The sequence below is a fragment of the Gigantopelta aegis genome, chromosome 9 (genome assembly GCF_016097555.1).
Source record: "Gigantopelta aegis isolate Gae_Host chromosome 9, Gae_host_genome, whole genome shotgun sequence".
Classification (NCBI taxonomy): Eukaryota; Metazoa; Mollusca; class Gastropoda; order Neomphalida; family Peltospiridae; genus Gigantopelta; species Gigantopelta aegis.
Genome location: NC_054707.1, coordinates 37756924 through 37772328, shown reverse-complemented (window position 1 = coordinate 37772328; position 15405 = coordinate 37756924). Strand labels below are relative to the sequence as shown.

General features: G+C 37.3%; 1 protein-coding gene across 1 annotated transcript in view; it reads right to left on the bottom strand.

Moving 5' to 3' along the window:
- LOC121381562 (di-N-acetylchitobiase-like) overlaps positions 1-15405 on the bottom strand; it is a 40284-nt gene that overhangs the window by 11498 nt on the left and 13381 nt on the right. The window contains exons 2-5 of the mRNA XM_041510893.1: positions 12597-12747; positions 11590-11819; positions 7684-7855; positions 3416-3510 (exon numbers count right to left, since the gene is read on the bottom strand). Coding sequence (XP_041366827.1) covers positions 3416-3510; positions 7684-7855; positions 11590-11819; positions 12597-12747 — 648 coding nt within the window. The remainder of the gene's footprint in view (positions 1-3415; positions 3511-7683; positions 7856-11589; positions 11820-12596; positions 12748-15405) is intronic.

The following is a 15405-nucleotide window of genomic DNA, read 5'->3' as shown; positions in this document are numbered from 1 at the left end:
GTCCTCAGTTGCAGATATAATTGGTTGAAACTGATGATTTTTACTTTCTGTTATTCTGTTTATTCAGCAGTTCTTTATAAAATATTGTAAACTTTTCATTTTGGGGGGATATGAACGCTTATAAAAACAACAGAAGTGGTAGTGTTTATCATTAAAATCATTTATCTTGAGTGCCAAATAATATATACACCGCTTTTACAAAAACGAAACTATTTTATTTTATCACATCGATCGATTCATTCGATGAAGATGGAAATAACAAAAATGTATCTGACATTAGGAGATCACTTTACAAACATCTTTATTGTTTTTCGTATTTCTTAAAATCTTTATTAAAAATAATATTATTAAAACTTTGATCGGTCCAGCAAAACCGGAACTGCCCGTGAATGTCAGACCGATATCATCTTCAGCTCAATTAAAAGACTAGCCTTTTTTTATAAACCTTTTTGCACTTTTTTGTAAGCAAAATAAGCAGTATGTCTTTTCACAAAGTCTACCAACACACAACAATATGGTAACCAAATTACCCCCCCCCCCCCTTTTTTATTTTTTTTTGCTTTTCGTTTATTGGTGTTTTTTGTTTTGTTTGGTTTTTTTAAGGGTGTGGTGCCGAGCGGCCGCCCTTCTTTATTTTTCACCCAGCGAGAACACTGGTATACATGCTATGTACAGGTATATGGATATGTATGTACATGAGTATGTTACAAACACTGTGTAAGTCATTGATTCAACGCTCCTCATCCTTGACATTGTCACATTGACCTGAGGTATTAAAAAAACAACCCCCCACATATATAGTTGTAGGGCTGCGGGCATAGCCGCACTGGTTGGGATAATGCCAAAAGAAAGAAAAAGAAAAAAAGTTTGTTTTGTTTAATGACATCACTAGAGCACATTGATTTATTAATCATCGGCTATTTGTTGAATGTCAAACATATGGTAATTTTGACACAGCCATAGAGGAAACCTGTTAGTAGCAAGGGATCTTTCATATACACAATCCCACACAAGATAGCACATACCATGGCCTTTGATATACCAGTCGTGGTGCACGGGCTGGAACGAAAAATAGCTCAATGAGCCCACTGACGGGGATCGATCCTAGACTGACCGCCATCAGGCGAGCACTTTACCACTGGGCTGTCCTGATACATAATGCCACAAGTTACCACCATACAGTCCCTGAAGTAGCAAAAGCTTGTGAGGAATGGCAGGTGGGTGGCACAAGACAGAAGCACCTGCTGCAGTAGGAACGGATGAATAAGTGTTTAAAAACACCCAAGCTCAATGTCTGGTGGCAAACTTAATTGAACAAACTGTCAATGTTGGATGGAATGAAGCAAGCAAGGAATGTTTAATGACACCACTCAACACATTTTAAGTACAGTTATATGATGTCATATATATGGATAATGACCACACAGATGAGAGAGGAAACCCACTGCCACCAAACAATGGGATACTCTCCAGGACCAACAGCAAGATACAGCAACCCAAACACAGGATAGTACATACCATGGCCTTTGTTACACCAGTTGTGGAGCATTGACTGGAATGAGAAATAGTCCAAATGAGCCCACCGATGGCGGTCGATTCCAGACTGACCGTACCTCAGGCGAACACATTACCAACCCATGTCAATGTGAGAGACAAGAACTAGGATGTAATAATGGACGATAAACAAAGCTGAAAGGTATGGAGATGTTGTGAGAACAGGAAAACGGAATAAATGAATAACTGAATTAATAAATAAAAGAATGAATGAAGTTTGTTTTGTTTAACGACACCACTAGAGTACATTGATTTATTAATCATTGGCTATTGGATGTCAAACATATGTTCATTTTGACAGTCACATAGAGAAAACCTGCTACATTTTTCCATTAGTAGCAAGGAATCTTTTATATGCACCATCCCACAGACATGATAGCACATACCACAGCCTTTGATATACAAGTAGTGGTACACTGGTTAGAACAAGAAATAGCCAAATGGGCCCACCAATGGGGATCGATCCCAAACCAACCATGCATCAAGCGAGTGCTTTACCACTGGACTATGTCCCACCCCTAATGAATGAATTAATGCCTAATTGAGTATGTGACCTAGCAAAAAAGCTGTTAAGATGGTCGAATGCAGGGAAATAAACGGGAATAAGACATTAAAGGAGAGGACAATTAAGGCATTTGGCCTGGTATGCATATTCAACGATATACATGTATAATGCATGTTATTGCTTAATATCAACACGTATAATTGTATAGTTAATTAATAAAATGGTTAAATGTGACGGCTATTATATATAACGGGTGCAGCCATTTTGTACCATCTCAGTGAGTACGACCTATGGCGAGCTGGTGGTTACGTAATACTTAACGCGTAACGTCAGGAATGAGCCTTAGAACTAGAGAAACACATTCTACCTGGTTTTTGCGGGATGATAAATAGTCATACATTGCAATGTTCTGTAATAATACACATCCCAGTAAGCCAGCAATAAGTATATCCAGCACTATATATATATTTTTTCAATACAAAATAAAATATCATTGTCAAAGTGGCTACACAAGTCGAAACAATTAACAATGTTTTGCCCATGCATTAACCTACGTACTGAAATGATACACGGAGTGTTTTCTTAGTTAATTGGTCTATGCTGTTAGTTGCTTCTACCTGTGATTTCTGATTGGCAGGTGTGTATTTGATTGGTAACCAGACGAGCCAATTAATTGACGCTGTCTAGGCACAAAAATACATACCGGTATTGTGGAATATTACCTGTCGCCCCTAAAATTGTAATGGACAAGGTTTATTACTGTAAATAGTTCTGTAAAACTATTGATTAAGTAGACTATTCCATCTAAAACCACAGAACTGACTAATTACGTGGTCCCAAAGAAAAGAAAATTATCACTTGGGTATCGTGGGTTGTCGTTTTTGCTCCAACGTAGCATATCAATAGGTCTAATAGTGTACATTTTTCCTTTGGATTATTTAACAGAGAAAAATACTATAACCCCATTTTGTTCTGTTAATGCAACTTGAAATATATTTAGTTAAATAGTTTATTATATTATTACATCATTTATGCCGTTTTACAAGTCTGGTTGATCAAAGAGAAGCGCCTTGTCGAAAATTACTGCTTTTGTTTACACTGTACATACAGGAGATGGTCAGGAGCTGACGTCACTTCGCCCCAAGCTATCCCACCGGACGTCACAAAAACGAAACAAAATGGCTGCCCCCTGTTAGCAGGAATAATCATGATTTTTTATTAACTCTAAAATTACGTGTTTTTCATTTGCTAAAGTGTCAGTATGTGTTGGTGGTCCGGGTATGCATCTTTCCAACACATAAGGCTCTTGTTTGAATTAACCCTACCTTTAAAACAATATAATAATTGTAAACCTACGCTATGCTTTGCACAGCTGTACTCGTATCCATGCCATGGCACCCCAAGGATGATCTTATCTTCGTGGACTCCTCGCACAGCATACTCATCGACACCTGAGTGAAAAACACACCAGTTGAGAAAATCCTCAATTAATAATTAGACATGCATGTATACCATAATAATAATTAACTGATGAAAGGAATGTTTATCAACTTGTAATTCTTCTTTTTCTTTTCTCAGACAGCCTATATTATGATCAGTTCTCAAGGCATGAAACTGGTCCAGGGCTCTCTGAATCTCTAAGAAAATAATAATAATACAAAAATAAATTAAATAAATTGTCAACTGAAAAAAAAAAGTCTGGTAAAACCACTGATTTAAGTCAGGAATAAGGAAAACAAAATATGGCTATTTGCTCATTTTATTAACCTGTTTTCCATGCTTCTGAAAGTGAAAACAAAATATACTAGATATGACTAATCCTTACAATATTTTGCACTTGCAGTCATATAATAATTTATACCGAGCGGATTCTAGCAGCCAATTCCTAGCAGCCAATTACGCTAGCAGCCAATTTTAGCGGACACGCATGGCGACGTTCTAAACACCGGACTTATACGCCCTTCGATTGTTACTTGTATTTCCCACACTTTTTTTAAGCACACTGTTATCCTAATTATTAGTATTCACTATAACTTAAGAATTTCAGAGTTTTAGAGTTTTAAAGAGTATCTTTCTGAAGAACCCCCCACAAAAACAAACCAAGACTAATTTTCATAGTTTTATTGAAGTTTCTACTATCACACCTTCTGTACAAATTACACATACTTCTCGGCCGCTCTGTACTAAGAATCAAGTAGCGTTTTAAAAGCTACATACTACATACTCATATAAGCCACACCCCGTCAAATTCTTTATAACGGCTAGCAAACACGGTGAAATTTCGAATATCGCTAATTTCTATACAAAATACACATATTTCTCGGCCGCTCTGTAATAAAAAATCCAGTCCTGTTTTAAAAGCCTGTATGGTCCATACTAAGATGGGTATCTCTACTACATACCCATATAAGCCACACCCCGTCAAATTCTTTATAACGGCTAGCAGACAGAGGGTGAAATTTCGAATATCGCTAATTTCTATACAAAATACACATATTTCTCGGCCGCTCCGTAATAAAAATCAAGTACTGTTTTAAAAGCCTGTATGGTCCATACTAAGATGGGTATCTCTACTACATACCCATATAAGCCACACCCCGTCAAATTCTTTAAAACGGCTAGCAGACACAGGCTGAAATTTCGAATATCGCTAATTTCTATACAAAATACACATATTTCTCGGCCGCTCTGTAATAAAAATCAAGTACTGTTTTAAAAGCCTGTATGGTCCATACTAAGATGGGTATCTCTGCTACATACCCATATAAGCCACACCCCGTCAAATTCTTTATAACAGCAAGCAGACACAGGGTGAAATTTCGAATGTTACAATTTCTAGCATTTTAAAAGCCAGTATGTTCTATACTACCGAGACATGTGTCTATTTTGTATAGAAATTGCGATACTAGACACTTCACGCTGTGTCTGCTAGCCGTTATAAAGCTTTTGACAGGGTGTGGCCTATATGGGTATGTGGTAGGGATACCCATCTTAGTATAGAACATACAGGCTTTTAAAACGCTACTTGATTCCTATTACAGAGTGGCCGAGAAATATGTGTATTTTATATAGAAATTGCGATAGTAGATAATTCACCCTGTGTCTGCTAGCCTTTATAAAGAATTTGACGGGGTGTGGCCTATATGGGTATGTAGTAGGGATGCCCTTCTTAGTATAGAACCTACAGGCTTTTAAAACGCTACTTGATTCTTATTACAGAGCGGCTGAGAAATATGTGTATTTTGTATAGACATTGCGATATTCGAAATTTCACCCTGTGTCTGCTAGCCGTTATAAAGCATTTGACGGGGTGTGGCCTATATGGGTATGTAGTAGGGATACCCATCTTAGTATAGAACATAGAGGCTGTTAAAAACGCTACTTGATTCCTATTACAGAGTGGCCGAGAAATATGTGTATTTTGTATAGAAATTGCGATAGTAGAAACTGTCTGCTAGCCGTTATAAATGATTTGACGGGGTTTGGCCTACATGGGTATGTAGTAGGGATACCCATCTTAGTATAGAACATACAGGTTCTTGAAACGCTACTTGATTCTTATTACAGAGCGGCCGAGACATGTGTCTATTTTGTATAGAAATTGCGATACTAGACACTTCACCCTGTGTCTGCTAGCCGTTATAAAGCTTTTGACAGGGTGTGGCCTATATGGGTATGTGGTAGGGATACCCATCTTAGTATAGAACATACAGGCTTTTAAAACGCTACTTGATTCCTATTACAGAGTGGCCGAGAAATATGTGTATTTTGTATAGACATTGCGATATTCGAAATTTCACCCTGTGTCTGCTAGCCGTTATAAAGCATTTGACGGGGTGTGGCCTATATGGGTATGTAGTAGGGATACCCATCTTAGTATAGAACATAGAGGCTGTTAAAAACGCTACTTGTTTCTTATTACAGAGGCCGAGAAATATGTGTATTTTATATAGAAATTGCGATAGTAGATAATTCACCCTGTGTCTGCTAGCCTTTATAAAGAATTTGACGGGGTGTGGCCTATATGGGTATGTAGTAGGGATGCCCTTCTTAGTATAGAAGCTACAGGCTTTTAAAACGCTACTTGATTCTTATTACAGAGCGGCCGAGAAATATGTGTATTTTGTATAGAAATTGCGATATTCGAAATTTCACCCTGTGTCTGCTAGCCGTTATAAAGAATTTGACGTGGTGTGGCCTATATGGGTATGTAGTAGGGATACCCATCTTAGTATAGACCATACAGGCTGTTAAAACGCTACTTGATTCTTATTACAGAGTGGCCGAGAAATATGGGTATTTTGTATAGAAATTGCTATAGTAGATAATTCACCCTGTGTCTGCTAGCCGTTAAAAAGAATTTGACGGGGTGTGGCCTATATGGGTATGTAGTAGGGATGCCCTTTTTAGTATAGAACCTACAGGCTTTTAAAACGCTATTTGATTCTTATTACAGAGCGGCCGAAAAATATGTGTATTTTGTATAGAAATTGCGATAGTAGAAACTGTGTCTGCTAGCCGTGATAAAGCTTTTGACAGGGTGTGGCCTATATGGGTATGTGGTAGGAATACTCATGTTTGTATAGAACATACAGGCTTTTAAAACGCTACTTGATTCTCATTACAGAGCGGCCGAGAAATATGTGCATTTTGTATAGAAATTGCGATAGTAGAAATTTCACCCTGTGTCTGCTAGCCTTTATAAAAAATTTGACGGGGTGTTGCCTATATGGGTATATAGTAGGGATGCCCTTCTTAGTATAGAACCTACAGGCTTTTAAAACGCTACTTGATTCTTATTACAGAGCAGCCGAGAAATATCTGTATTTTGTATAGAAATTGCGATAGTAGAAACTGTGTCTGCTAACCGTTATAAATGATTTGACGGGGTGTGGCCTATATGCATATGTAGTAGGGATACCCATCTTAGTATAGAAGATACAGACTTTTAAAACGCTACTTGATTCTTATTATTAAATACGTTTATTTATTTTTTATAAATATTAATTTCATCCATCTGCTGTCCCTTTTATGTGTGTTGCGTTTTGGTCTATACGAAACTTGTTGGACACCCCATATTACCGTAATACAGAACGATTTTAAAGTGATACTTCAGATATTAAAGGGACATTTATTATTTATACGGATATTAGGAACAATAAGACTATGAAAATGAGTATTGGTAGTTATTTTGTTTTTGTGTTATTTTTGATATAAAGATACTCTTTAAAACTCTAAAATTCTTAAGTTACAGTCAATGCTAATAATTAGCATAACAGTTTGTTTAAAAAGTGCGGAAAATACAGGTAACAATCGAAAGGCATACGAGTCCGGTGTTTAGAACGTCGCCATGCATGTCTGCTGAAATTGTCTGCTAGCGTAATTGGCTGCTAGGAATTGGATGCTAGAATCCGCTCGGTATAATTTATTGATAGTGAGTTCACATGGGAGGTTACTCCAGTTGACATGGGAGGTTACTCTTTACAGATTCCTTTATTGAGGTATCATATAGATCAACAAGTGTTGACATAAAAATTAACAAACTATTTTGGATGGAAAAAAAACTTCACACCTTGAGATTTATTATATACACATAATATACGATGCAATCATCCTATACTTGCCTAGTGCCATCTTTGTAGCAGGTATTGTTGCACGAGCTTTACAACCGTACCCCTTCAAATACAGGTAACTTCCGGGCGAGAGTAAAAACAGGTCACACGTTTTTTTAGCAAGCTGTGAAAAGCTGCAGTCATTTTGCACACATGGAGGTTTCCATGGCACGACACAAGTTAACTGAAATGGTAGGAAACAGAAATGAAACTATACAAATCTGACATAAAGTGGTTTTAAAATCATCATCAGACTAAAATCAATACAACTCCATACAAACTCCCAACATTTGTAAAATTTTTACAAGACTATAAATGGTTTCAGTATGATATATTAAAAATCCACTCATTTACTGTAACAGATGTTATTTATCAACACTTTCCCCGAGATACATGTAGGAATGGCCATTGATACACCAGTTGTAAAGTCGTTATTATCAACACTTTCCCTGATATACATGTAGGAATGGCCATTGATACACCAGTTGTAAAGTCGTTATTATCAACACTTTCCCTGAGATACATGTAGGAATGGCCATTGATACACCAGTTGTAAAGTTGTTATTATCAACACTTTCCACGAGATTGGAATGGCCATTGATACACCAGTTGTAAAGTCGTTATTATTAACACTTTCCCCGAGATTGGAATGGCCATTGATACACCAGTTGTAAAGTCGTTATTATCAACACTTTCCCTGAGATACATGTAGGAATGGCCATTGCTACACCAGTTGTAAAGTCGTTATTATCAACACTTTCCCTGAGATACATGTAGGAATGGCCATTGCTACACCAGTTGTAAAGTCGTTATTATCAACCCTTTCCCCGAGATTGGAATGGCCATTGCTACACCAGTTGTAAAGTCGTTATTATCAACACTTTCCCTGAGATACATGTAGGAATGGCCATTGCTACACCAGTTGTAAAGTCGTTATTATCAACACTTTCCCTGAGATACATGTAGGAATGGCCATTGATACACCAGTTGTAAAGTCGTTATTATCAACACTTTCCCTGAGATACATGTAGGAATGGCCATTGCTACACCAGTTGTAAAGTCGTTATTATCAACACTTTCCCTGAGATACATGTAGGAATGGCCATTGCTACACCAGTTGTAAAGTCGTTATTATTAACACTTTCCCTGAGATTGGAATGGCCATTGCTACACCAGTTGTAAAGTCGTTATTATCAACACTTTCCCTGAGATACATGTAGGAATGGCCATTGCTACACCAGTTGTAAAGTCGTTATTATTAACACTTTCCCTGAGATTGGAATGGCCATTGCTACACCAGTTGTAAAGTCGTTATTATCAACACTTTCCCTGAGATACATGTAGGAATGGCCATTGATACACCAGTTGTAAAGTCGTTATTATCAACACTTTCCCTGAGATACATGTAGGAATGGCCATTGCTACACCAGTTGTAAAGTCGTTATTATCAACACTTTCCTCGAGATTGGAATGGCCATTGCTACACCAGTTGTAAAGTCATTATTATTAACACTTTCCCCGAGATTGGAATGGCCATTGATACACCAGTTGTAAAGTCGTTATTATCAACACTTTCCCTGAGATACATGTAGGAATGGCCATTGCTACACCAGTTGTAAAGTCGTTATTATTAACACTTTCCCCGAGATTGGAATGGCCATTGATACACCAGTTGTAAAGTCGTTATTATTAACACTTTCCCCGAGATTGGAATGGCCATTGATACACCAGTTGTAAAGTCGTTATTATCAACAATTTCCCTGAGATACATGTGGGAATGGCCATTGATACACCAGTTGTAAAGTCGTTATTATCAACACTTTCCACGAGATTGGAATGGCCATTGATACACCAGTTGTAAAGTCGTTATTATTAACACTTTCCCCGAGATTGGAATGGCCATTGATACACCAGTTGTAAAGTCGTTATTATCAACACTTTCCCTGAGATACATGTAGGAATGGCCATTGCTACACCAGTTGTAAAGTCGTTATTATCAACACTTTCCCTGAGATACATGTAGGAATGGCCACTGATACACCAGTTGTAAAGTCGTTATTATCAACACTTTCCCCGAGATTGGAATGGCCATTGCTACACCAGTTGTAAAGTCGTTATTATCAACACTTTCCCTGAGATACATGTAGGAATGGCCATTGCTACACCAGTTGTAAAGTCGTTATTATCAACACTTTCCCTGAGATACATGTAGGAATGGCCATTGATACACCAGTTGTAGTCGTTATTATCAACACTTTCCCTGAGATACATGTAGGAATGGCCATTGCTACACCAGTTGTAAAGTCGTTATTATCAACACTTTCCCTGAGATACATGTAGGAATGGCCATTGCTACACCAGTTGTAAAGTCGTTATTATTAACACTTTCCCTGAGATTGGAATGGCCATTGCTACACCAGTTGTAAAGTCGTTATTATCAACACTTTCCCTGAGATACATGTAGGAATGGCCATTGATACACCAGTTGTAAAGTCGTTATTATCAACACTTTCCCTGAGATACATGTAGGAATGGCCATTGCTACACCAGTTGTAAAGTCGTTATTATTAACACTTTCCCAGAAATTGGAATGGCCATTGCTACACCAGTTGTAAAGTCGTTATTATCAACACTTTCCCTGAGATACATGTAGGAATGGCCATTGATACACCAGTTGTAAAGTCGTTATTATCAACACTTTCCCTGAGATACATGTAGGAATGGCCATTGCTACACCAGTTGTAAAGTTGTTATTATCAACACTTTCCTCGAGATTGGAATGGCCATTGCTACACCAGTTGTAAAGTCGTTATTATTAACACTTTCCCCGAGATTGGAATGGCCATTGATACACCAGTTGTAAAGTCGTTATTATCAACACTTTCCCTGAGATACATGTAGGAATGGCCATTGCTACACCAGTTGTAAAGTCGTTATTATTAACACTTTCCCCGAGATTGGAATGGCCATTGATACACCAGTTGTAAAGTCGTTATTATTAACACTTTCCCCGAGATTGGAATGGCCATTGATACACCAGTTGAAAAGCAAAAAAACAAAACAAAAACCCCAAGCAAAAGAATACATGTCCCCCACAAATGTTCAGGGCCATAACTCTGTGAAACATGGATGCATTCCAGTGTTTTTGGTAAGAGTTATATTCCTCGAATAAATTCCCATGAAAGTCAAACATGATCTGGCATGCATCGTCAAAAATGGGTAAATGATAAAAATATACATATTAATTATTATTATAAAACTTCAGCTCAATATCTTGAGGTTTTGTGAAAAAAAGGGAGACAGACAGATGTAATAAGGTACATTTTTGTTTTAAATTTATTTATTACTTGTGACAATTTAATAAATATTGTACTTTACAATATGTATAATTTTGTCCTGATTTATGCTTGTTTCACATACAAGTATGTACATCTAAGTACTAAGTTTTGTGTTACTTGAATACACTGCTGTTTTCCCCTTTTAGTTAATTTTGGATGTCAAACATTTGGTAACTCAAACAGTCTTAGAAAGGAAACCTGCTACATGTTCCCATTAGTAGCAAGGGATCTTTTATATGCACTTTTCCACAGACAGGAAAGCACAAAATTTGACCAGTTGTGGTGCACTGGTTGGAACGGGAAAAAAACAACAAATCAGTTAAATTAATCCACCGAGGTGGTTTGATCCTGCGACACATGCACCTCAGGCAAGCATTGAACCATAGCCCAGTGGATAAAGCACTTGCTTGATGTGTGGTCAGTCTAGGATCGATCCTCATCGGTGGACCCATTTGGTATATATGCCAAAACTACCAAATGTTTGACATCTAATAGCCGATGATTAATAATCAATGTGCTCTAGCGGTGTTGTTAAACAAAACAAACTTTTTAGCTTTAAAAAGCTGGGTTATTAACTCACAGTGACAGGTGTTTTTTCAATGGATGACGTCGGAGAAATGGAATCTTTTACATGATGCAGGAGTTTAATGAGGGCCTTCAGATCAACATCCTCAGAATGAAATATGTCGACCAGGTCGACCACCACCATATCGGCCCGCAGGTCCAGACGGGTCTGAGCTATCTTTCGCATCCAGTTCTGAGTGTCGTTAGACGTTGTGTTGAAGTCATCAAGATGAGGCAGTGGATCCACTAAGAGAGAAAAGAGATGTTTAACAACATAAATAAATTTACGTTACATGCATTACCATATAGCATGGATACTACCAAATCAAATTTAATAGACAATAATAGTACATATGGAGAGAGAGAGAGAGAGAGAGAGAGAGAGAGAGAGAGAGAGAGAGAGAGAGAGAGAGAGAGAGAGAGAGAGAGAGAGAGAGAGAGAGAGAGCGCGCGTGCAGGGCTCACCCTGGATCATTTACATATGAATATGAAAATGTATTTTTTTTCAGCTAATTGTGTACTAACTGGAATAAATAGGAATGTTTTTATTACTTTGGTTCAAAGATTTTACAAAGTAAAAATAACAAGTTACAGATCTTCCAGACATTGCTGTCATACATGTTGAATGCATGCCGTTAAAATTAATAACCGTGATTATTAAAATAAGCAAACATTATATAAGGCCTATGCTGTATTCTGCATGACACCGTTTCTCGTTACCGATCGCGAGATGGCTATTACGCTAGGCCTAATTGAATATTTGGTAGTATTATTATGTTTGAGGTGTCGGATAGATTATGTAACCGTTTGTTCACATCAGAAGACAGAAAATGGCTTATCCCAAATTTTAGCCACTTGCAAATTTTATTAGCCATTTTTGGTAAAAATTAACCAATGGCTAATTTGGCTACCGACAGCGCGAGCCCTGAGAGAGAGAGACAGACACACAGACAGACAGAGAGATTGAAAATTACTGATATTAATGTTCCTAGTTTGTATCGATGTCAGCTACACTAGTAATACCTTGAAATCCAAACTTTGTCTTCTCATGATGTGCATAGCACATGAGCTGTTGGACTGTTTGATTGTCACTGTCAGCTGTTGCAATCACAGTTGTCACACTTTTCCAATCCCATTTCGTGAAATCCGATGACGCATTGGTAAAAACTATTGCCTGAAATGTAGACAATAAGTTTAGAATAAAACAAAAATACAAGCATATTTCCCCATGCTAAAGGTCATACATTTCCCCATAGTCAGTCATGAAAAGACATGGGACCAAACAATTATTTTAAATAGAAAACAGGGGCAGATCTAGGATTCTGTGTAAAGGGGAGGTTATAAGTTCAATATGTTAGGCTGTCAAACTGGATTAGATTTATAACACTCAATATTTTGTCTTTGTCAGTTTTGCTGATTAGCGATATTTCTAGTCAACTGAAAATTGATTAGCGACTATAGTGTTTCAATGTCTTAAAGGGACATTCCTGAGTTTGCTGCAATTTTTAAGATGTTATCGACTAACAAAGACTTTTTAACGATTGTAATTACATATCAAATATATTTTCCTGCATAACATATTAGTGGCTGTATATTAAACGTGTTTCTGATCGTTCTAATATTTATATTAGCGTAAATTTCTTTTTATTTCCTAAAATCTTTTTTTTTTGTACGTACGAAATTATTTGAAGCCAAAATCCAGTTTGGGCTTCTTACAAATATTAAGACGACCAGAAACACACTGAATATACAGACACTGATATTCTAAACAAGAAAATATATTTAATATGTAAGTTTAATTGTAGAAATATTTTATTAGTCGGAAACATTTTGCAATGCAGCAAACTGAGGAATGTCCCTTTAAAGTTGTATAGCGATCTCTGAAACTTACGTAGACGTGATGAGATAATGAACAACATGTTCCCTGAGAATACCAAGAACAATTGAGAATGTTATATTGTACTGTGTGCATCCAGCAAGAAAAGTAATGTTTTGGTGTGAGGCGAGGGCAGACATATTTTGGCAGCTAAAGAGGGTGCTGAACCCCCTAAACCTACCCCTTGAATCTGCTACTGAAAAATTGCAAATATATGCAGTCTTACAAAGCATGGAGCTATATACACATGTATGTGCCATGTGGGCCTTCATGTATAATGACTGGCCTCGGTGGTGGCGTGATTAGGCCATTGGTCTACAGGCTGGTAGGTACTGGGTTCGGATCCCAGTCGAGGCATGGGATTTTTAATCCAGATACCGACTCCAAACCCTGAGAGTGCTCCGCAAGGCTCAGTGGGTAGGTGTAAACCACTTGCACCGACCATTGATCCATAACTGGTTCAACAAGGGCCATGGTTTGTGCTATCCTGCCTGTGCGAAGTGCAAATAAAAGATCCCTTGCTGCCTATCGGAAGAGTAGCTCATGTAGTGGCGACAGCGGGTTTCCTCTCAAAACCTGTGTGGTCCTGAACCACATGTCTGACGCCATATAACCGTAAATAAAATGTGTTGAGTGCGTCGTTAAATAAAACACTTCTTTCCATATAACCATAAATAAAATGTGTTGAGTGCGTCGTTAAATAAAACATTTCTTTCTTTCTTTCTTTCATACATAATGATCTGTACACTGTTCATCAAAGAATGAAGAGTTATTCAGGCATTGCTAATTAATATCCAGAATCTCAGAAAAATCAACAGCTAACCGATTTTCACCACTGGATATACATGTATTAGCACATACACATGCATGTGTATGGAAGGAAGGAAATGTTTTATTTAAAGACACACTCAACACATTTTATTTATAGTTATAGTTATTTATGGCGTTAGACATATGGTCAAGGATCACAGAGATATTGTGAGAGAAAACCAGCTGTCACCACTTCATGGGCTACTCTTTTCGATTAGCAGCAAGGGATCTTTTATATGCACCATCCCACAGAGAGGATAGTACATACCTCGGCATTAATTGTTACACCAGTTGCGGAGCACTGGCTAGAACAAGAAATAGCCCAATGGGCCTGACAGGAATTGATCCTAAATCCATGGCCCATCAGGCAAGTGCTACATGCACCATGCACATGTATATATCATGTGGTTTCTGATATCCTGAATGTATCACATACATGTAGAGTATCATGTTTAAAGAAGAGATCAACTTTATGTACAAGTGTTCTCATTAGATTTCAAGCAGATAATGTAAATACACACGTGTACTCTTGTACTAAGAGCTGTTGAATGACCTTAATTTGACTGCATGACTAACAACATTAAAAGCATTTTCAGTCCACATACAGCACATGATTAGGGTACTTATACAGTACATGCACTCTTTAGAGTGAATACAGTGAAACAGAAAATTAATGACGATCGATCGATGGCCATGTCATATATATTTCTAACTTTGTTTTAAACATACTGTTAACATCATGCAGCTTAGATACATGTACACATACATGCATTAACGTTAACAATTTGTTAAAGAGTTATTGTAGATCAAAATTATTATTCATCATTATCTCTTTTATTACCATCTCTTTTACTATCAACTACATAAATAATCACATAAAAGATCATTGGAGTAAACTAGTAATATAATGTTACCATCTGCTTTGATGTACATACATGTACATATATGTATAATTATCTCAAAATTTTTATTATTTTATATATATATATATATATATATATTCCCTTTAACAGATATATATATGCTGGGCATAGTTTCAGATTACTGTGTCCATACACACCATTCATAAATTACTGGCCTCGGTGGTGTTGTGGTGAAGCCATCGACACAAGACTGGTAGGTACAGGGTTCAAAGCCCGGTACCAG